Raw genomic sequence first — 20,521 nt, 5'->3', positions numbered from 1 at the left:
GTCTGGGGTCCAGGGCCCCTCGGCTGGTCTGGGGACGGGGCACAGTCAAGCTCAGCCTTCCCAGACCAGCCCCGTGGGGCGGGTTGGGGGTCAAGAGCGCGGAGGGGGTGGCCAGAGAGAAACAGGGGGGGTGAGGAATGGTTCCAGAATGGCAACCCTGAGCGTGCAAGTGTGTAAGTGTGTAAGTGTGGGTAAGCGTGTAAGCACCGAGCAGGCAGGCACACGCACCCACACGTGTGCAGGAGGGTGTGAGCGAGGACGGGCGTGCCCTCGGACCCAGGCAATAAAAGCTAGAGACCTGAGCTCTTCTTGAGGGACGCCCGGTCTGCAGGGGTGCGAGCGTCGCTGTGGTTTAGGGGGGCCGCGCTAGACGCCACCCACCCAGGCCCCAACGCCGAAGTCTCCCTCTCAGCCCACTCCCTCCTCCCCCCCAGCTCTGTGGTCCGGGTGCGAGGGCTTGTTAACTCCGGACACTGCCCAGCCCTCTGCGCTGAGCCCTCCCTCCCGCCCACCCAGCGTGGGGTCAGTCGCGTTTGTCTTTCTCCTTACGGCGTGTTCTCTGCGCGTGACCCCTCCCGCTTCACCCGCGTGGGAGCGAAAGGCAAGACTGTGCCTTTCCTCCCAGCCGGTGACTCTGCGTGTGGGGAGCGGGTGCGGCTGAGACGGCCCTGCAGTGACCCTCGCCGTGCGCCCGGCACTTCACACAACACGCTCCGTCCGCGCGGGCGCTTGCGTTCACTCCCAGACACGCGTGAGTCCCCGCTGTGTGCGCGCCCTGGGACCACCTCGGGGAGAGGCGGGCCGGCCGCCCCTCCTCACGGAAGGCTCGTGGTTGAGGGGGAAATGAGCAGGTCCATAAATAGGCGACTGTGCCGGGCGGTCTTCTCAGAGGAGAAGCCCCTGACACTGAGGGCGGAAGGACCCCTGGGGAGGCCGTGCGTGCGCGGAGGCTGAGAGGGGAAACCGAGAGGGGGACCGTGCTGGGCAGATGTGCACGCCAGAGCCGGTGACTCAGAGCCCAGAACACAGGCTTCACATACCGGAGCCCCACTTCAATTCCTGATGCTGTGAGCTTCCCCCTCTCCCCAGCACTGCCAGGAGTGCTCCCCAAGCACTGCCAGGAGTGCTCCTCAAGCATTGCCAGGAGTGCTCCCCAGAGCAATCCCAGGAGTGTTCCCCAGAGCAATCCCAGGAGTGCTACCCAAACATTGCCAGGAGTGTTCCCCAAGCACTTCCAGGAGTGCTCCCCAGAGCAATCCCAGGAGTGCTCCCCAAACATTGCCAGGAGTGCTCCCCAAACACTGTAGGAGAGCTCCCCAGAGCGATGCCAGGAATGCTCCCCAGGGCACTGTCAGGAGTGCTCCCCCGAGCAGTGCCAGGAGTGCCCCCCCCAATCAAATTCAATCAAAAGAATTTTGGGATCAGATTTGATGTAGTTGGGCGCCATGTTCTGTGCAAATTAGACGGGTGGGGAGGCAGGGGAGGAGCAGAAAGCCGGGTGGGAGTCTCTGGCTCTGCCCCGGGCAGGCCGGGAACTTGGAATGAGGTGGCACCAGCGGGGGACTGGAAAGAGGCCGCCTCTGGGGGATGTTTTGAAAATAGAGGCTGAAAGCATCCGCTAATGTGGCGGGTGTGGGGTGGCGGGAGGGATTCGGGGAGGACGTCACGGCGTGGACCCGGGTAATTAAGTAGATGGAATGTCCATTTGCCGGGATGGAAGCAGCCGGCGGCGGCGGCAGAGCAGGCTGGGGCCAGAGGGGACTCGGAGCTGGAGCCGATTAGACAGATGCGCCGGCACCCCGGAACCGCAGCTCCGTGCCGCGCTCCGCAGAAACCCGGGGGCTGCAGCGACAGGCCGGGAACCCCTGAACGTCAAGGCCCCAGGAGCACTCGGAAGTCAGATCTGCAAACGGGGAATGGACGCAGAGGGGCGGGAATGAGTGCAGGGTCCCAGAGCAAGCCGGGGCGGCTCAGGGCCCTGCTTCCCCAGCCCAGAAGCCCCCAGATCTCTGACTCGAGCCTGTTCCCCACCCTCCCCCAAACAACCTGTCTGTCCCCACCAGGAAAAGGCCAGGAAAGTGTGAGAGGTGGCGCTGGAGAAGGAACAGGGCATGACTCGGGGCTGGAGCGATAGCACAGCGGGGAGGGCATTTGCCTTGCTTGCAGCCAACCCCGTTCGGTCCCCGGTATCCCATAGGGTCCCCTGAGAAACACCGGGGGTAATTCCTGAGTGCAGAGCCAGCCAGGAGGAACCCCTGTGCATGCCAGGTGTGACCCAAAAATAAAAAAAAATAACAAAGCAGGGTATGTCTGACAGCCTGGTGCCTTGCATTCTAGAACATTCTCTGGTTGTCTGGTGTCAGGGAGGAGTGTGGGCGGGCTGCCTGGGGGGCTCCAGGGAGGGTTGTCCATTGCCACCTCCCTCCTGCTGCCTCTCTGAAGGGCTGCAGGACTGGTGGGCAGAGGGCAGAGGAGGCACGGCCACCCCGTGAGGCTGGAGTGGCGAGGTCGTCCCGGCAGAGCCGGGCAGCCTGAGGTCAGGAGAAGGGAAGGACTCGTTCAGGCTCACCCAGAGAGTGGGGGCCAGAGGCGGCCCTCCCCCTTGTTTCAGGAACCCTGCCCCCCCTCCTTCCCCCTCCCAGAGTCTCATTCCCACATCCCACTCGGGAAGGACTCGGGCCACGCCGGGGAGGTCAGGCCGGGGCGGGAGGCAGCGGGAACGACGGGAACCGGGAACGGAATCCGCTGTGTCCAGTGAACTCCCCTGGGAAGCGGAGCCTGTGCGCTGGCTTGGAGGAGGACTCGGGGCAGCTTTGAAAATCAGTCCCAGCGACTGGCCCCTCCTGGTCCGGGCTGGGGGCAGGGGGCGGGCCGGGGTCTGGGCGGCTAGGGAGATCAGAGGGAGCAGGACGCTCCTTGGAACATGAAAGGCGGCAGCTCCGGCAAATTAAACCACTCGGAGCTTAAAAGGGAAGGGAGTGAGCCGGGCTCCGAGGAGGTCTGCACGGAGGGAGGGGCGCACGCAGCCCCCAGACGGCAGCCGGCGGAAAGCAGAGCTGAGAGCCGGTCTGCCTGTCGGACCCGCGCTCTGAAGAATCGGGGAGTTGGGAGTTCCACAGGGGGCATGCGGGGAGGCCTCTCTCTGGCCCGGAGAGGCCCGAGCCGCCAGGGCTGGCCGGGTTCCAGGGAGGGAAGAGAACCGGCAGCCCAGGGAACACAGTGTGCAAGTATAATTGCGGCTCCAAATTACCTGGAGGGCTTGTTAAAACACAGATGGCCGTCCCTGCCCAGGGGTTCTGAGTCAGAGGTCTCAGCTATTCGAAATATTTGCATTTCTAACGTATTTCCAGCTGCTGCTGAGGCTGCTTGCTTAAGGACTTCCCTCTGAGAACCACGGAGCTGGAAGACTGGTCTTGGCCTAGGGTGTACAGCCAGTGCAAAGGTCCTGGGGTGTGGTGTGTTGGAGGAGTAGCAAGGAGGAAGGCCGGGGACGGGTTTGGTGGGGGCTGTACTATCTCTCCAGCCCCAGGAGGCACTTTCTGTAGTGCAGGCAAGAGGGGACAGTCGCCTGGGTTTGTGGGGGCAGTGGGAAGATAGAAGAAATGGGACGGATGTCAAAGATAGGACAAAAAAAATAATGGTGAGGGTCTGGATGTGGAGTGAGGGAGGCAAGCCGGGGATGATGCTGATGTTTCTGAGCAGCTGGGTGAACGGAGCTGCGGCTGCTGGTGTGCGGGATGCTCGGGAAGGGCTGGTTTGCAGCACGGAATCAAGAACCCGTCAGAGGCCGTGTTAAGAGTGGGCGTCAGGGCCGAGACATAGCTCAGAGGGTTCGCTCATGCGCCCTGCACACAGGAGTGGGTCTGGAGCACCCTGGGGGTGGCCCCCCACTGTGCCTGGGGTAGCCCCAGAGCCCTGCCACGTGTGCCCCCCCCCGAAAAAAAAGAGTAAGATTCCAGACCGGGGAGAGCTCCAGCGAGGCCCCCTGAGTTTCGGCTCCTCCCCACCAGCCCTTGGACAGAGCTGGAGCAGCTGCTCTAAAGCCCTAAAGAAGGCGGCTGGAGCCATGGCACAGCGGGGAGGGCGTGGGCCTGGCACGCGGCCGACCCGGGTTCGATCCCTGGCATCCCATGTCCCGAGCACTGCCAGGGGTCACTCCTGAGTGCAGAGCCAGGAGTAACCCCTGAACATCACCTGGGTATGACCCCCCACAAAAAAAGCAATAAATAAATAAATTAATTAATTAAATAAAACCTAAAAGAAATGAGTCCAGGGGTCAGGGAGACAGAGCAGCAGGGAGCCGGGCCTGCTTTGCGTGTGCCTGACCCCACAGGGACCCCCCGACAGCCCTCAGTGGGCATCATCAGGCGTGGCCCTGGCGGTTTGCAACACCCAGTGCCCAATCTTGTCCCGGGGGCCCCTGAACCCGCATGTAAGAGAGAAAGAGACAGACTGAGAGTGAGAGAGTGGGAGGAGTAAGAGTGAGTGAGAACGAGGGAGAGGGAGGAGAGAGGGGAAGAGAGAGACCGTGAGAGAGAGACAGAGAGTAAAAGTGAGTGAACATGATTGAGAGCGAAAGAAAGGGAGAGAGAGAATGAGAGAGAGGGAGGGAGGGAGGGAGAGAGATCTGCCAAGGTGCCCTCGGAGTGCCCAGGCCACACTGGCAGGCTGCCTCTGAAGGTCAGGGCTGAGACGCCCTGCAGCTTGGGGGGGCCCCTCTGCTCGGGTGACCCTCAAGGGGCTGGGCTTCGGAGAGGGAAGGAAGCCGTCACCGCGTGCCCTGAGGGGGCCCGTCCCCATCTCTGCGGCACTAGACACTGACCGGCAGCCGGCGAGATGCTGACCCACGTCCGGTGCAACTCCGCTACTTATTCATGCCGCCTGTGTCTACGGCGTTAGACTTGGCACTGTCGAGGGACAGAAATGAGAACTTCAATCCGGTGCTCATCTATTAGCCGCGGCCTTATTCTGGGCACCACGGGGGATGTAAAGATAAGTAATTGAATTAGATCCACAAATGTTTATTAGCACCCATTATAGACAAGGCCTCCGGGGACTTGGCTCTGGAGGGCTTGCAGGGATGAGTCACCGGCTTAGCGAACATATATTAGCACCTACTTTATATATGTGTGTATATATATATTTGCTTGTATATATATATACACACACACATATATATCCTCCGAGGGGCTAGAAAAGCAAGTAGCTATTTGGGGGGCTGGAAAGATAGTGCAGTGGGGAAAGTGCCTGCCCACACAGCTGACCTGGGTTTGATCCCTGGGACCATCCCGTGTGGTCCCCTGAGCCCCGCCAGGAGTGATCCCTGAACGCAAAGGCAGAACTAAGTCTTGAATACCACTGGGTTTGCAAAAAAGAAAAAAAGGTGCAACATATACCAGCACCTACTATGTGCAGGAGGGTACGAATCGGATGTGTGGAGAGCTGCCCTGACACGGAGCAGTTTCCTCTCTGCGGTCAGACCGACTGGTAGGGACTGTTGGCGGCCCGTGCTGAGGAGTGGGGGGGGCTCCTTCAGCCTCAGCAGGAAAGAATTCCACAATCGACTAGTGATGTCTGCCGTGAGCAAAGGTGGAGGTGTGTGTGCCCGGGAGGGCTGGCACTGCTCAGCTGATCGGGGCTCCACAGCCCTGGGTGGGCAGAACCCCTGCCAGAGCCACGTCTCCGCGTGGGAGGAATCTGTGATCAATGGACCAGGCTGTTTTGTCGTGCAGTCTGCAGTTTTGGGGAGACTCGCTAAGTAATAGCTCTCGGGCTGGCCTGTGCTCACGGGGCTGTTTATTCTCACAGTCCTGGAGAGCAAGCAGGTCAGGTACTACTGTCCTTATTTTCCCACGGAAGAGAGAGAGGGGGGGCGGGGGGGAGAGGGAGAGAGAGAGAGAGAGAGAGAGAGAGAGAGAGAGAGGGAAGGAGAGAGAGGGAGAGAGGGAAGGAGAGAGAGAGAGGGAAGGAGATAGAGGGAAAGAGAGAGGGAAGGAGAGAGAGGAAGAGAGAGGGAAAGAAAGAGGGAAGGAGAGAGAGAGGGAGAGAGGGAGAGAAAGAGGGAAGGAGAGAGAGAGGGAGAGAGAGGAGAGAAAGAGGGAAGGAAAGAGAGAAGGAGAGAGAGGGAAGGAGATAGAGGGAAAGAGAGAGGGAAGGAGAGAGGGGGAGAGAGAGGGAGAGAAAGAGGGAAGGAGAGAGAGAGGGAGAGAGAGAGGGAGAGAGTGTGGAGGGGACCTGGCACCAGACCCCAAATCCGGAGCCGGGCGCCAAGCTCCTGCCTCAGTGCACGTGCGGATCAGTCACCACGCCGGCCTGAGCTCACTCAGGACTTCACGCCCCTCAGGTCATTTCGTCCCCCCGGAACTCGCTCGAGCTAAGTTCACCCCTGTCTTACCGCCGAGGACACGGAGGCTCGTGCCGGGCCAGGCACCCCAGCTGGGAACGGGCTCGTCCGCTTCCTCCGTCCGGGCCTGGCGGGGACAGAGCGGAAGGGAGGATGGAAGCAGGCCACACGTGCCCCCAGGGTCTCGTTTGGGGTGGGCAGGAGCCGCGGGGCGCGCGGGGCCGGCCTCTGCAGCCGGAGAGAGCGCAGCTCAGCAGCCTCCGAGACCCGGCCAGGAATCAATTGCTGGCCTCTGCAGAGGCGACTTCTAAAGATGTTTTTAATTAAAGTCCGGGAAGATCTATATGTGCAATATCTCCTCGCCTGGAACCAGCACCGGAGCTCCCCGGACTGGGGGGCGGGGGCAGGACACCAAGAGGAGGGGGGGCCGAGAGGCAGAGGCCCCTGGCCCCAGAGATGGCCCGGGGGCCCAGGGAATGTGACCCGGAAGGTGTCATCCCTGCCAGCCTCTGTCAGTAAGTCACTCAATGAACCTGAGCACCGTCTGCAGCCGGGCCCGACAGCCGCCTGACGGGAGGCACGAAGGGGACAGTGGCCCGTCCCGCCCCTGGGCTGTAGCGCAGGGTGGGTGCTCCTTAGATGTTGGGGACCGGCCGAGCTGAATCATCCCGCTATCCCTGCCTTTGCTTCCTGCGGCAGGCAGAGGGCTGGCCGTGCAGATTCTAAAAGTATCGCTGTCCCAGACACACCAGGTGGCCCGAGGCGTCCCCGGGGACCCCCATGTCGGTGTGTGCAGGGGGTCCCATACATTGGGGCGCCCGCTAGGGGAGTCTGTAGCTCGGACCCACGAGGGCTCGTGGGATGTGGGGGGACAGGGGTTCTGGGGCCCGCGGAGACCCTGCACAGGCGTGTTTGCCACAGAAGGTGGCCCTCGGCCCAGGGGACCAGACGCGTCCTTTCTGCCTGCCACCTCCGCCCTCATCCCTGGGTCCATCCATCCGTCCTCTCCTCGTTTTCAAAGTATCTCCGTGTGGGGCTGGAGCAGTAGCACAGCAGGGAGGGCGTTTGCCTTGGAAGAAGAGGAGGAGGAGGAGGAAGAGGAGGAAGAAGAGTTGAGGAAGACGAAGTAGATGAAGAAGAAGCAGCAGCAGGGCTGGAGCAATAGCACAGCGGGGAGGGCGTTTGCCTTGCATGCAGCCAACCCGGGTTCGATTCCCAGCATCCCATATGGTCCCCTGAGCACCGCCAGGAGTAATTCCTGAGTGCAGAGCCAGGAGTAACCCCTGTGCATAGCCCGGTGTGACCCAAAAAGCAAAAACAAAACAAAACAAAAAACAAAGTATCTCCGTGGGTCTCTGCTCCCGGGTTTGATTTGGATTTTTATTTTTTTGGGGGACTACCCCCCACAGATGCCCAGGGGTTGGTTACTCCTGGCTCTGCACTCAGGAATCACTCCGAGCCAGGGGCACTGTATGTGACACCGGGACCGGGAATCGAACCCCTCGGGGGGCTGCATCCAAGGCAAGCGCCTACCCTCTGTGCTGTCTCTCCGGGCCCTCTGCGCCTGTTTGACTCAGCTTCCGGGCGTGCCCTCTCTGTGCGTCCCTCTTCCTGTCCCCCGCTCCGTCCCCCACTTCCTGTCTCTTTGATTCTTGGCCCCTCTGGGCTGGATCTCTGGCCTCGTTTCTCCCGGAGTGTCTGACTATCTGTTTCCCCACTTTATCTTGCTGACTCTCTGTCTCTCTGACCCACTTCCTGGCCCCATCTCTCTCTCTCTCTCTCTCTCTCTCTCTCTCTCTCTCTCTCTCTCAGGGGCCACCTTCTCTGTCACTTGCCTTGGGGCCTGCCCGCTCCCCGCTCTGCTCCTCTGTCCTGTCCCCCCCCCCCACACCCTGGCCCTGCCCAGCCCTGAGCAACCACATTCCCCCACCTCCTGTGTCGCATCCATCAACATTAGCTGGCCCGGCGGAAGCAAGGTCCAGGCCGGTCCAGGCCCCCCGGCGGCCTAAGTGCTGGTCTCGGAGGGCGCGGGGCGGGCTCGGGAAGGGACATGTTTCCGGTGTAATCTGAAGATTTGCGGGACGCGACAAGTGGTTTTTAATTTTTAATAGAATGCATTCTGTGCAGGGCTGGCAGCAGCGGGGGGTGGGACTCGGTATTTTTTTTTTTTATAAATGTTTGAGAAGCCAAGTGGGAGCTGAGGGTTTTCCCAGGCCCAGCGGGGCAGCCAGGGGAGGAGGCGGAGAGGCAGGATGGTAATTACAAACATCTTCATGATAATGACACTTGGTCACCTAGGTGGTGAACTCTCCAACAGTCTCCTTCCTCTCATTAAGGCCTCTCCTTCACGGGGAGGGCGGGGGCGGGGGTGGGTGGGTGGGGGGAGGCAGGGAGGAGAAAGGGCCCGTCTCCACTCACCAGGAGGGAAACTGAGGCACGGGCCAGTCATTCCAGGTTCGAACAGGAGGGCCGTGCCTTCCAGAACTTCCACTTCAGGTCCCTTGAGGTGCCGTGTCAGGGGCCCTGGGTAGGGCTGGGCCAGAGTGCACGTGTCTCGCCTGTGTTTGCTCCTGGGTTCCAACCTCAGCACTGCCCGAGTAAATCAATCAGGCATGTCAGAAAAAAAAAATACAGAGACGTTGACAGTGCAATTTTCCCCTGCCGCCCCGAGACACACACACACACACACACACACACACACACTGGTACTGAGAGCCTGGTACTAAGGGCCAAGGACCTGGCCTCCCAACAATACGGAGGCCCCCCCCCTGCGTGCCTGGCTTCCCCAGTGCAGACCCCCATCGTCTCTGGTCCCCCCTAGCGTGGCTCTGAGACAGGGCAGGGCCCTCCACATCACTGAAGGTTACCGGGGAGGGAAGAGACAGGACGGGGAAAGGCTTGATCGTCGGCACAGAGCGAGGAGGTGACAACCTTGAGACCAGCCTTGCTCTGGGGGCATCCAGCTCCTTGGTGGCTCTGCCCGGGAGAAGCCAGACTGGCCCGGTGGCCCGGTCTCTCCGGGGTGTCATTCTCAGTCCATGCACGGGGTCCGGCCGCGTGGCATGTCGCCTCTGCATCTTCCCCTTCCTCGTGACTCCGCCTTGGGGTCCCCACAGTGCTGCTCTGTGACTCAGTTCCCTCCCGAGTTCAAGCAGGGGTTGGGGCTGAAGCGTTCCCCGTTAGCTGGAGACGCACTTGCGGATTGCTGCGGGAGCTTGGAGAAACGCCCTCGTGGGCCCCGCGCCCCCAGAGACTCCCGCAGCGGGGCTGCTCCGGGGCTGAGCGGCAGCTGGGTTTGCAAGCTCCTCCGAGAGGCAGCCGGGTGGGGAGCCACTGGCGCTGGGCTCTCCGAGGACCAGCCTCCCCCCGCCGACGTTCCACACGGAGCGCTGGGCCCCGGGAGCGTCTGACAAGCCTCCCCTTCCCAGCCTGGGTGGGAGACTAATGCCGCCAGCAGGAGGAAGCACCAGGACAGCAGGTGACTCATCCCAGTGGAAGGCTGGGCCTGAACCACTCTGGAGGGAGAGAGAGCACTAAGCCAGCTCCTGGCCGCTCTCCCACTCGCCGCCCTCTCCGGTCCCTGGTTCCTGCCTCTCACTCTTGCCTGTCTCCTCCTCCTCCTCCTCCTCCTCCTCATCCTTGTCCTCCTCCTCCTCCTCCTCCTCCTTGTCCTCCTCCTCATCATCATCCTTGTCCTCCTCCTCCTCTTCCTCCTCCTCCTCCTCCTTATCCTTTTTCCTCCTCCTCCTCCTCCTCCTCATTCTCATTTCCTCCTCCTCTTTCTATTCTCCTCCTCCTCCTCCTCCTCCTCCTCATCATCATCATCATCATCCTTCTCCTCCTCCTCCTCTTCCTCCTCCTTCTCTCTCTCCGCCCCCTCCTTCTCTTTTATATAGCAAGATACATGTGGAGTTTTTTTGTTTTTGTTGTTGTTGTTGTTGTTGTCATTTTTTGCTTTTCGGGTCACACCCGGCAATGCACAGGGGTTACTCCTGGCTCTACACTCAGGAATTACTCCTGGCAGTGCTGGGGAACCATATGGGATGCTGGGAATCGAACCCGGGTCGACCGCGTGCAAGGCAAACGCCCTCCCCGCTGTGCTATCGCTCCAGCCCCTACACGTGGAGTTTTGACCTCAGACAGTTCTGGGTTTGAATCCTGCCTCTGGAGCCAGGCCCTGTCCTTGGTCCTGAACACAGGACTTGATTGGCATGACGGCCTGGGGGGGCTTGGTGGTGTTGTTGTTCCCAATTCTCAAGGGAAGAAACCGAGGCAAAGAAACGTTCATGACTTCCTTTGGCCTCCGCCTCCCCGTCTGTAAAGGGAAAAGCTTTCAAAGCTATTCTCGAAGCTTTGTGGTATGCATTCCACAAGGCAACACAGAACCGGCTTATGCGGTATCTGTCACCGCGCCTTCCCTGGCATCTGCTGTTATCACAAATAATCACATATTGATGAGTGTCATTATTAACCTGCTCTGACGTCCTGCGGCGAGCCTGTCTGTTTCTTCATCTGGGAAATGGGAACAGCGCGATGCGGGAATGTGCTCACGTGGGCGGGTGTCAGCTCACGAGGGCCAGAGGCTGATTTCCAGGAGTGTCCCGGGCCACTTCGTATCACATTGGTAACCTGAAATCGGCCATGGAGGGAGTATTGAAACATGGAACTGAAAAACCCATAAACAGGGTGTTCCTCCCCGCCCCTCCGTGCCCGGACAGCGGGCAACCCCGGGCACCTGCCTCGGAGACTGGTGTGAGAACCGAGGAAGGGGACGAACGTGCTGGTACACTGTAAGGGGCAGCTGCTGGACCCCAGGTGGTCCCATAGTAGTCACCCCGGGGTTCCCTTTTTCTGCTGATTCTGGGGAGCTGCTGACTTGTGGAGCTGGGGGGGATGTAGAGGGCCCTCGTGGGGAGTATGTGGGGAGGCGGTGAATCACTGACCCTTCACCAACCCCACGTGTCGGCATTAACTGTAATGGCTGTAATAAAGAATCCAGGATTGTGGAAATGATTCCATCAGCCCCTCGGGAGTCCCTGGGATGCAGCCAGAGAGAGAGAGAGGAGAGAGAGAGAGGGAGAGAGAGGGGAGAGAGAGGGGAGAGAGAGAGGAGAGAGAGAGAAAGAGAGAGAGAGAGGAGAGAGAGAGAAAGAGAGGAAAGAGCAAGAGGGAGAGAGAGAGGAGAGAGCGAGAGAGAGGGAGAGAGAGAGGGGAGAGAGAGAAAGAGAGGAGAGAGAGGAGCTCTACCATTCAGCCATGTCCCTGGGGAGTCACTCATCTTGCGTTGTGCCTCACGCGGCGGGTGAGAGGGACACGCAGAGGGGCCCACCAGGAGACCCTCTCCCATCCTTCACGGTGCCCCCGTCCTTTCCTGTTGCCGTGTCTCTGCCTGGGAGGGAGGTGTGGTTGTACCGTTGTATCTGGCCATGCCCCCCCCCCGCCTCCCCCGACGTCAACAACCTGCCTCTCGTAGATGCTGGGCACGGCCCAGGCACTGTGCCCTGTGCTGAATGTGGAAGCCGATTTGAATTCTTCAAAGGATGCCCGGAGTCTGGGTACCAGCCTCACCTCCCTGCCATGTCAGAAGTGAAAACAAACACGGGCGCAGAGGGGCTGGTGACGTGCCCAAGGTCAGAGCGCTGAGTGGTGGCCAAACGCCATCAGGGATCGTGACCCAGGGACCTCGGGTGGCAGGGTCTCTGCTGAGTCGGACCCCGGAAAGGCTTTGCCCTGAGTCCTGGGCTCGAGCCCACCACCACCCCCTCGCTCTGTGCTCTCAGCCGGGCCTTGTTGTCCGTTCCCTGCCCTGGTGCTCGAGGGGCCTCCTGGCCCCTCGGGGACCTCGGGAAGGTAGAGAATATGGGTCGAGTGGCTGGGGAAGTCGCACCTGGGTTGGCTGCCCTGTAGAACGGCTTCCCATCTCTCTGTGGGGTTCCACCCGTCCACCCGCGTTCCTTAGAGGGAGACCCTTGGCAGGGAGCAGGAACTGGGGGGCTCCAGGCAGTGGGACTGGCCCCAGCCCTTCCCCTGGCCCCCACGCGGGCACGGTTGACAGAGAGGTGGGGCTGCGAGGAGCCGCATTGCAGGGGCCGGATTAGGAAGCTCGGGCGGGGAGCGGGGGGGGCGGGGGGGAGGAGCTCTGAGAGGGAAATGAGAAATGCAAAAGAGTGAAAAATAAATACACGTGTCTGTCTGGAGTGATGGAGGGCCCCGGGCTGGAGGCGGGCAGCAGGCTGGGCTGCGCGGAAGCGCTGTAGTAGCACTTCAGAGCTCAGTCATTAGCCAGGCAGTGAACTGGCCTCTCCTCCCGCCGGGCAGCCCTGCAGGCTCCGGCTCCCCCACCCAGACCCCCGCCCTCCCGGGGGCGCCCCCAGGAGAGATCCCCTCTCTGAAGCGAGAGGCAAGCCCCGTCGCCATCAGGTCAGATCCTGGACCCCCAAGACCGCCTCTGGATCTGGCCACCCCCCTCCTCCTTGCTGCGAAGGTTCAGAAGGACACAAGGGCTCGGGCCTGCCTCTCCGTCCTCACGTCCCAAGCCCCGCTTTCGTCAAATTGAACATGATGTCAAATTAGAACCATCTCTGGGACAGGCCGAGAGAGGCGCCCGGCTTAATGAGGCAGCGTCGAAAATCAATAACTTAATTGCCGCTGTTTGATGGACTTTTATCCAATTTATACTCTCCCCAGAAGCCTACGTGCGGAGCATGTGGAGAGGCGGGGAGGGGTCTGGGGGTGGGACGGGGTGGGGGGACGGGGCCCGCTGCAGTCTCTTCCCACAGGGAGGCTGGGCAAGGCCAGCGGGTCGCTGGGGACAGGTGAGCCGGCCTCTGGGCCACCAGTGCCCTCGCCCGGCCTTCTGGGCTACCCCCGGGCCCACCAGGGCGGAGCGGGATGGGCAAGAAGGGCAGAAGTCTCTAGAGAAACCAGGATAGCCTGAAGTGGGCACAGAGGCCCTGCCTTGGGGGGTCCGCTGCCCGGCCTCCTTTCTCGGACTCCAGGATGGCCTTCCCGGGCTGCCCAGGCAGGGCCGGGTCTGTACCCGTTGTGGAGAGCGTCACTGCCTCAGCGCAGAGATCCTCTAAGGCCCGAGATTCCCCGCCTGTTTGCTGAAGGGGAAACATTCAGAGGCGACCTCCCTGTGCTGTCCTGCAGCTGGGACCGCCCACGGGAAGGTGGAATCCAGAGGCAGGCTTGTCCCCCCTGGGAAAGCGGGTGGGACTGTTTGGGGCCAGGGGCTGGGGGTGGTGGTGGGGGTGAGTGGACTGACCTCAGTTACCTCCAGCCAGCCTGGTGCTTGCTTCACTCTCAGCGTTTCCCAGAGCAGGAGTGGGGGGTGGGGAGACGGGTAAGGGCCAGTGGGGAGGACAATTGCAGTGGCCCCAGATAACCTCGTGTCGCTTGGTCCCCCGGGCCCAGGCACATCGGTGATGCAGGTGATGGCCTCAGATGCAGATGACCCCACATACGGCAGCAGCGCACGGCTGGTGTACAGCGTGCTGGACGGAGAGCATCACTTCACCGTGGACCCCAAGACAGGTGAGGGGCGGAGCCAGGGTCGAGGGGTGGGACGGGGGTGTGGCCTGGGATGGGGGCGTGGCTATGAGTGACATGAGCGTGGCTGTGCCTAGTCAGAGTGGGGTGGGGCTGCACCTGCGGGGGTGGGGGTGGGGAGGACGGGGAGTGAGGCCTAGACACGGGTGGGCGGGGCTTGGGCAGAGCCTGGACTGGACCAGGATGGGGCGTGGCCAGACCTGAAGTGGGCGGTGCCTGGGCAGGGCGGGGCCTGGACTGGACTAGAATGGGGTGGGAAGGGGCGGGACCTGGGTCGGGATAGGGCGGGGCCAGGCCTGGAATGGGCATGACTTGGGCAGGGCGGGGCCTGGACTGAACTAGGATGAGGTGGGAAGGGGCGGGACCTGGGCCAGGATAGGGCGGGGCCAGGCCTGGAGTGGGCGGGGCCTGGGCAGGGCGGGGCCTGGGCAGGGCGGGGCCTGGGCAGGGCGGGGCCTGGACCAGGCCAGGATGGGGCGGGAAGGGGCGGGACCTGGGCCGGGATGGAGCAGGCCCAGGCCTAGAATGGGCGGGGCCTGGACTGGGCGGGGCCGGGACTGCGCAGGGATGGGCGGGGCGGGGCGGGGCCTGGGGTGGTGGCGGGTCACCTGCTCCTCTCAGCTCAGCCCCTCTCCAGCTAACAGCCCTGAAAGTAGGTGGTAGTTGCCCAGTCTCTTGTTTCCAGGATGGCCACGGGCCGGGCCGGCCGGGAGCGGGAAGAGGCCCAAGAGCAGAACGGGGTGGGAAGACACCTGCAGGGCCCGGCGGAAGGCGGCCGCCTAAGGACCCTGAAAGTGCTTGGGCGCTCGGAGCTAAGCATCCCCCCGGCGATAAACTGAGGCGAGGCAGGCGTGTCCGCAGCCCTCCCGGCGCTGTGTGTACGTGTCCTTCGCTGGCGGAGGGCACTTTCCCAGCAGCCGTGAGCGCTTTGTTCCCAGGGAAGTTACTGAAGATCTTTTGGAAAGAGAGAGACCGAGACCTTCGGGGAAGACTGGCTTTGCTTCTTGCTGTCCGCCAGCCCCGTCTCACTCACTCTGAGCTCTGCACGGGATTAGGGCACGAAGGGGCCTCTTAGGAGGGGACACAGGTGGGGAGGGGGGCAGAAAGAAGGAGACTGAGGCTCGGAGGTGAGCGATTCACTCCGAGCTGCAGAAAGGGGAGTGGCAGCCCGTCCCTAGGGCTCTGCTCTCGGTGCCCCCAGAGTAGGAAGGAAAGGGAGAGAGCCAGAATGTGCATCAAATGCCATCGCGGGGTTCATGTTCCCGTGGGGGCAGGAGGACAGAGGAGGGAGGGCGGGGACATTGAATTTTCCGGTGCAAAATGCTCAGGGCGGAAGCCTCAGATCCGCAGAGGATAAGGTGCTGGCCAGGGAAGGGCATTGCAGGCAGAGGGCACAGTGCATGCAAAAACGGGAGGGCAGAGGCAGTGGGAAGCATGAGGGGAATCGTAAGTAACCCGGGACGAGAAATGCCCGTGCGTGGTGCAGGGCTGCAGGGAGCCTGGCAGAGGCCAGGCCAAGGCTGGACATTCTTGGCTCCGTTCTGAGAGGAGCAGGCAGTAGATTTGAGGTGGGGGCTTTGGCTCGTTTTTCTGTTTGCGGGGGAGCTGGGGGATTTCCGTCCATGCTCACAGTTATAATTGTATTCTCTGAACATAGCATCTTCCTTGTTTTTCTCCTTGCAAATGTGATGCATGTTAGAAAACATTCAGACATTAAAGAAACATGAAAGAGAGGAGCTGCTTCCCTTAAACTCCCCCCCCCCCTAATTGCAGCCGCAAAGAGAGAGGCTCTCAGCGCACATATCCGGGGAGAGCTTGGAACTCATTGACTTGGAAAAATATTAAGTTTAAAAAAAAATAGATTATCCATTTCAAGGTTCAAAATTCAGAAAGTCCAAATGGATATGTAGTGTGAATTCTTCACCCCTTCCAGTCCCAGAGCCACCAGCCTGCGTCCCCAAGGCAACCAATGTAATTTTCTTGTGTATCTTTCCAGAGCGATTCTATGCATGTACAAGGAAATAGGTACATGCATTTGTTTTATTTTTCCCCCACAAAAATGGTAGCTATAAGCACTCACTAGACACACTGTTTGCCTTTTTCACTTAACAATACATCTTGGAGATTATTCCGTATCAGTACATAAAGAGCTTCCTCATTCTTTTATTTAACAGCTGTTATGGATACACTAAAATTTATTTCGCCAGTCCCCTCTTGATGGGCACTTATGCTGCTTCCAATCTTTGGCTACAGTGAACAATGCTACAGTGAATAACCTCATGCATATATCATCGTGTGCTTGTGTGAGGGGATCTGCAGGATAATTTTCAGGAAGTGGAAACTCTGGGTCAAAGAGAACTTGCATTCGGAATGTGGATAGATAATGCCGAAATGCAGCTGATTACACTCCCGGGAACGCCTCGGCGCCAGCCCGCTCCCCCTCCTCCTCACCAACATGTGGGTTCATTGATGACTTTTAAGCAGGGAAGTGACACGCTCAGGTTTTCATTTTAACAAGCTCCCTCGGGCTGCTTCTGTGTACTTGGCTCGGAGGCAGGCACTGAATTCAGGGAGACACAGGAACCCAGGGTGGCCATTGGGGAACCCTGGACGACAAAAATCAAAGCCCGGCTCCCTTCTTTGCACCCACCCGGACCCCCCCTAACCTGCTCCATCTGGCTAGGGGGGCCCGGGAGGAAACAAGGTGAGGTGCTGAGAAGGGAGAATGAGGTTTGATGGTGCAGAGGCAAATTAGGTCTGAGGCGAGTGCATAGGACTTGACCGTAGGGAGAGTCTTGGGGGAAGTCCTAACTCTGGGGGCTGCCATGAAAGAGGGGGGTGCCACCTCCGGCTATGCAAAGGAAGAAGGTGGGTTAAGAAGCTAAGAAGAGGGGGCTGGAGCGATAGCCCAGCAGGTAGGGCGTTTGCCTTGCACGCGGCCAACCTGGGTTCAAATCCCAGCATCCCATATGGTCCCCTGAGCACTGCCAGGAGTGATTCCTGAGTGTAGAACCAGGAGTAACCCCTGTGCATCGCCGGGTGTGACCCAAAAAGGAAAAAAAAAAAAGAAGTTAAGAAGAAGCGTTCCAGGGGCGGAGGCCTGGTGAATGTGCCTCGGGCTCCAGCACCTGGCCCAGTTGGGTTCGGGGGGAGGGGAAGAGACTTCTAGAACCTCTCACCGTCTGACACGTGGGCCTGTTGCTGCAGGGGCACCTGGGGCTGTGGTTTCCCCGGGCGCGGGAGAGTGAGGGTGACACCCCACCTCTGGTGGCGGTCGTGGGGGGAAAGGAGAGAATCCACCCCGTCTGCTCCTCTTAGGGTCCCCGCTGTGTGTCCTGCTGGAGGCTCTAGGGATGTGGCTCCAGGCCAGGCCCACAGGCCCTGCCCACACGGAGCTTGGATTCTCGCCGGGAAGACAGAATACACGTGTGGGGACTCACGGCACGCTGGCAGGGGGAGTCAGGCAGGGCACAGAGGCAGAGTGGTAGCACAGCGGTAGCCTACTCAGGATCAGTCCCCGGGCATCCCGTAGGCGTGATCCCTGAGCCCCTCCCAGCAGTGCTCCCTGAGCACCAGCCAGGCGTCAGATGAGCACTGTCAGGTTGGGCCCAAACACAAATGAAAAAATAAAAAGGAAGGGGTTAGACTGGGAGGAAGTAGCCGGGAGGAGCCTTTCCAGGAGGCGGCCTTGGCCGAGACCCCAGTGCCGTGAGGGTCGGGCTTTCGGGGTCTCCGCTGGGATTTTCAGCCCTTTTGTGCCTGTGGTTGAGAATCAGGGACGAGACGCGAGTGTGCAGGACCAGGCAGCTGTGAGACTCGGTCCCTAGGGAGGCTCCGAGGGGACAGTGGCGACGGTGTTGTGGTGACAGTGATGAGTGCCCTCGTCATTCCGCCGAAGGGATGGTGCCGTTTAGAGTTGGCCGTCTCTGGGGGGCAGGCGCCCCTGCAATGTCGAGGGGCTACTCCTGACTCTGTGCTCAAGAGTGACCCCTGGCAGTGCTCGGGGAACCACGTAGGGTGCTGGGGAATGAACCAGAGTCAGCCACATGCGAGGCAAGTGCCTCCGGCCGTGTTATCTCTCCAGCCCCACAAGCTGCCCATCTTTGCAGTGAGGGGGGAGAGAGACAGAGACAGAGACAGAGACAGAGGCAGAGACAGGGGCAGGCGCAGGGGCAGGGCGGGGGCGGGGTGGCGCAGCAGCATGGCCGAGGTGCCTGCTCTCTCCGCATGGTGGGACCTTGTTCTGTCCTTAGCAACACACACCCCATGCCCGTCCAGCACCTCTGGTGGGGCCCAGGGGAACACTAGGAAGCAGGTAGAGGTCAGCTGTGTGGCACAGCATCCCAGCACCCAGCACTGCATCCCAGCACCTAGCACCCAGCACTGCAACCCAGCATCCAGAACCCAGCACTGTACCCAGCACCTAGTATTGCATCCTAGCACCCAGCACCGCTTCCCAGCACCCAGTACTGCATCCCAGCACCCAGCACCCAGCACTGCATCCCAGCACCCAGCACTGTACCCAGCACCCAGAACTGCATCCCAGCACCCAGCACCCAGCACTGCATTTAGCACCCAGCACCCTTTGGTACTGCTCACCACCATGGCCATCCCACATAAAGCAACAGAGAGAGGCCCGGGCTGAGGAGGGTGCCCGGGACCTGAGAGCAACAACCCATCCTCGCCCCCTACCTGCAGAGGCACAGGGGAGAGTGGCCAGTGTGTGCGTGCGTGTGTGTGTGTGTGTATGTGTGTGTATGTGTGTGTATGTGTGTGTGTGGTGTGTGTATGTGTGTGTATGTGTGTGTATGTGTGTGTGTGTGTGGTGTCTGTATGTGTGTGTATGTGTGCGCGTGCGTGTGTTGGGGGATTGCAGGCATGAAGCCTGGGAGGGCAGGGACAGGCCCTAAGAAGCCAGAAAGTGGCCCTCTGACTTGGCAGGTGCCAGTGGGGTCCTCGTTTTTGGGCTTCTCAGCTCCCGGGGTCTGAAAGCCCCCCCCCACTGACTTCCCAGGAAGGACCCGCGTCCCCCCCGCACCGCTCCAGCCCCTGTGCCAGAGCCGCCCTGGTGCCATCCCCAGCCCCGGCTCCATTTCCCCAGCCAGGAATATTCCGCTGCTGCGGGTCTATATTTAGCAGCCGCTGCGAGGTACAGTCTGTTCTGGCTGCGCAGATAGCAGGGCGCAGAGCCGGAAGGGGCTGGAGGAAGGTGTGCGGGAGGGGGCGGCCCCGCGAGGCCCGTGCCAGCGGAGGAATTAACTTGTGTGTTTTAAAGGCCAGGCCTGCCAGCGAGCCCCGCACAGGGGCGGCAGAGATGGCATTTGCAGACTAATGAGGCGTCACTCGGGCCTGGGGGCGGGGGGTTCCCGGCATCTCGGGGCGGGATGGGGACAGCAGGGGGAGGCAAGGGTCAGCACCGGCATGCGGCAGGGAGCTGGGCTGTCTCCAGGGAGCAGCGCCCAGAGTTCAGGGTGACCTGCTGCGAGGCTCGGCGGGGCCAAACGTGTCCTTCCTCCTGGAAGGGAAGAAATCAAACTAAACAGGGCGCAGGAGCAATGGGACAGTGGGCAGGGTCTGTGCCCTGCATGGGCGGACCAGGGTTCGAGCCCCCTGAACCCTCCCAGGAGGGATCCCTCAGCAGAGCCAGGAGTCAGCCCTGAGCACCCCCAGGTGTGAGCCCAAAACAAACATAGAAACAAAATGGGCCTTTCTAAGTGTTTGATCCCCGTCAAGATGAGGCTCGATCCCGTGTCTACCCCCTGGGGCTTTTTGCTCTAGCTGAGAAGCCAGGAGCGGACCCCCCCACCCCGACAGGAAGTCGGAGTGGGCCACTCTGAGTGTTTCCTGAATGACCTCTCTGGGCCGCACCCCAAGATAACTCGATGCAAAGGGCCGGCGAAGAGCTCCCCCACAGAGCTCACTCCTGGGGTGCTCCCCATAATGAGAAGAGCCATCAGTGAAGCCCCACCCCAAAGTGAGCCTGGCCGTCCTCACACAGCTCTCCCCCCCTAGGGACCCCCATTTTCCAGAGGGAGGGTGCTCAGGGCGTCTCCGGCAGACTCCGGCACTTGCCCACGGTCAGACAGCATGTTGGTGGGGGAAGGCTGGAGCGATAGCACAGCTGGGTAGGTGTTTGCCTTGCACACGGCCAGCCCGGGTTCGATTCCCAGCATCCCATATGGTGCCCTGAACACTGCCAGGAGTAATTCCTGAGTGCATGAGCCAGGAGTAACCCCTGAGCATTGCCAGGTGTGACCCAAAAGCAAAACACACACACACACACACACACACACACACACACACACACACACACACACACACACACACACACCCCAAACCAGCATGTGAGAGTGGGAGAAAGGAAGTCTGGAGCCCCTCTCGAGAGCCCCTTCCTTTTGCACAGCTTTAATTCAGCGTGGTGGCCCCCAGCGTGCAGGAGGCCCTCAGGAAGGGTTTGTTCAAGGAGCGAGTGTCGGGACTTGCGGAGTGGAAAGGTTTCACGGCTTCCGGAGCTGACTGGGGAATTTCCCCCCAGCCCCTGCCCACCCCTAGGAACGCCAGGCCTCAGAGGGCACCGGAATCAATAGCGGGTGGGCCCCTGTGCGTGGGGCTGGGGTTGGGCCTGGC

The 20,521-nt window shown here is 60.8% G+C and overlaps 1 protein-coding gene across 1 annotated transcript in view; it reads left to right on the top strand.

The window, feature by feature from the left end:
* The window catches only part of CDH22 (cadherin 22), a 132,154-nt gene that overhangs the window by 68,141 nt on the left and 43,492 nt on the right, over positions 1 to 20,521 (top strand). The window contains exon 4 of the mRNA XM_055138800.1: positions 13,760 to 13,879. Coding sequence (XP_054994775.1) covers positions 13,760 to 13,879 — 120 coding nt within the window. The remainder of the gene's footprint in view (positions 1 to 13,759; positions 13,880 to 20,521) is intronic.

The sequence above is a fragment of the Sorex araneus genome, chromosome 5 (genome assembly GCF_027595985.1).
Source record: "Sorex araneus isolate mSorAra2 chromosome 5, mSorAra2.pri, whole genome shotgun sequence".
Classification (NCBI taxonomy): domain Eukaryota; kingdom Metazoa; phylum Chordata; class Mammalia; order Eulipotyphla; family Soricidae; genus Sorex; species Sorex araneus.
This window is presented reverse-complemented; position numbering and strand designations above follow the sequence as displayed.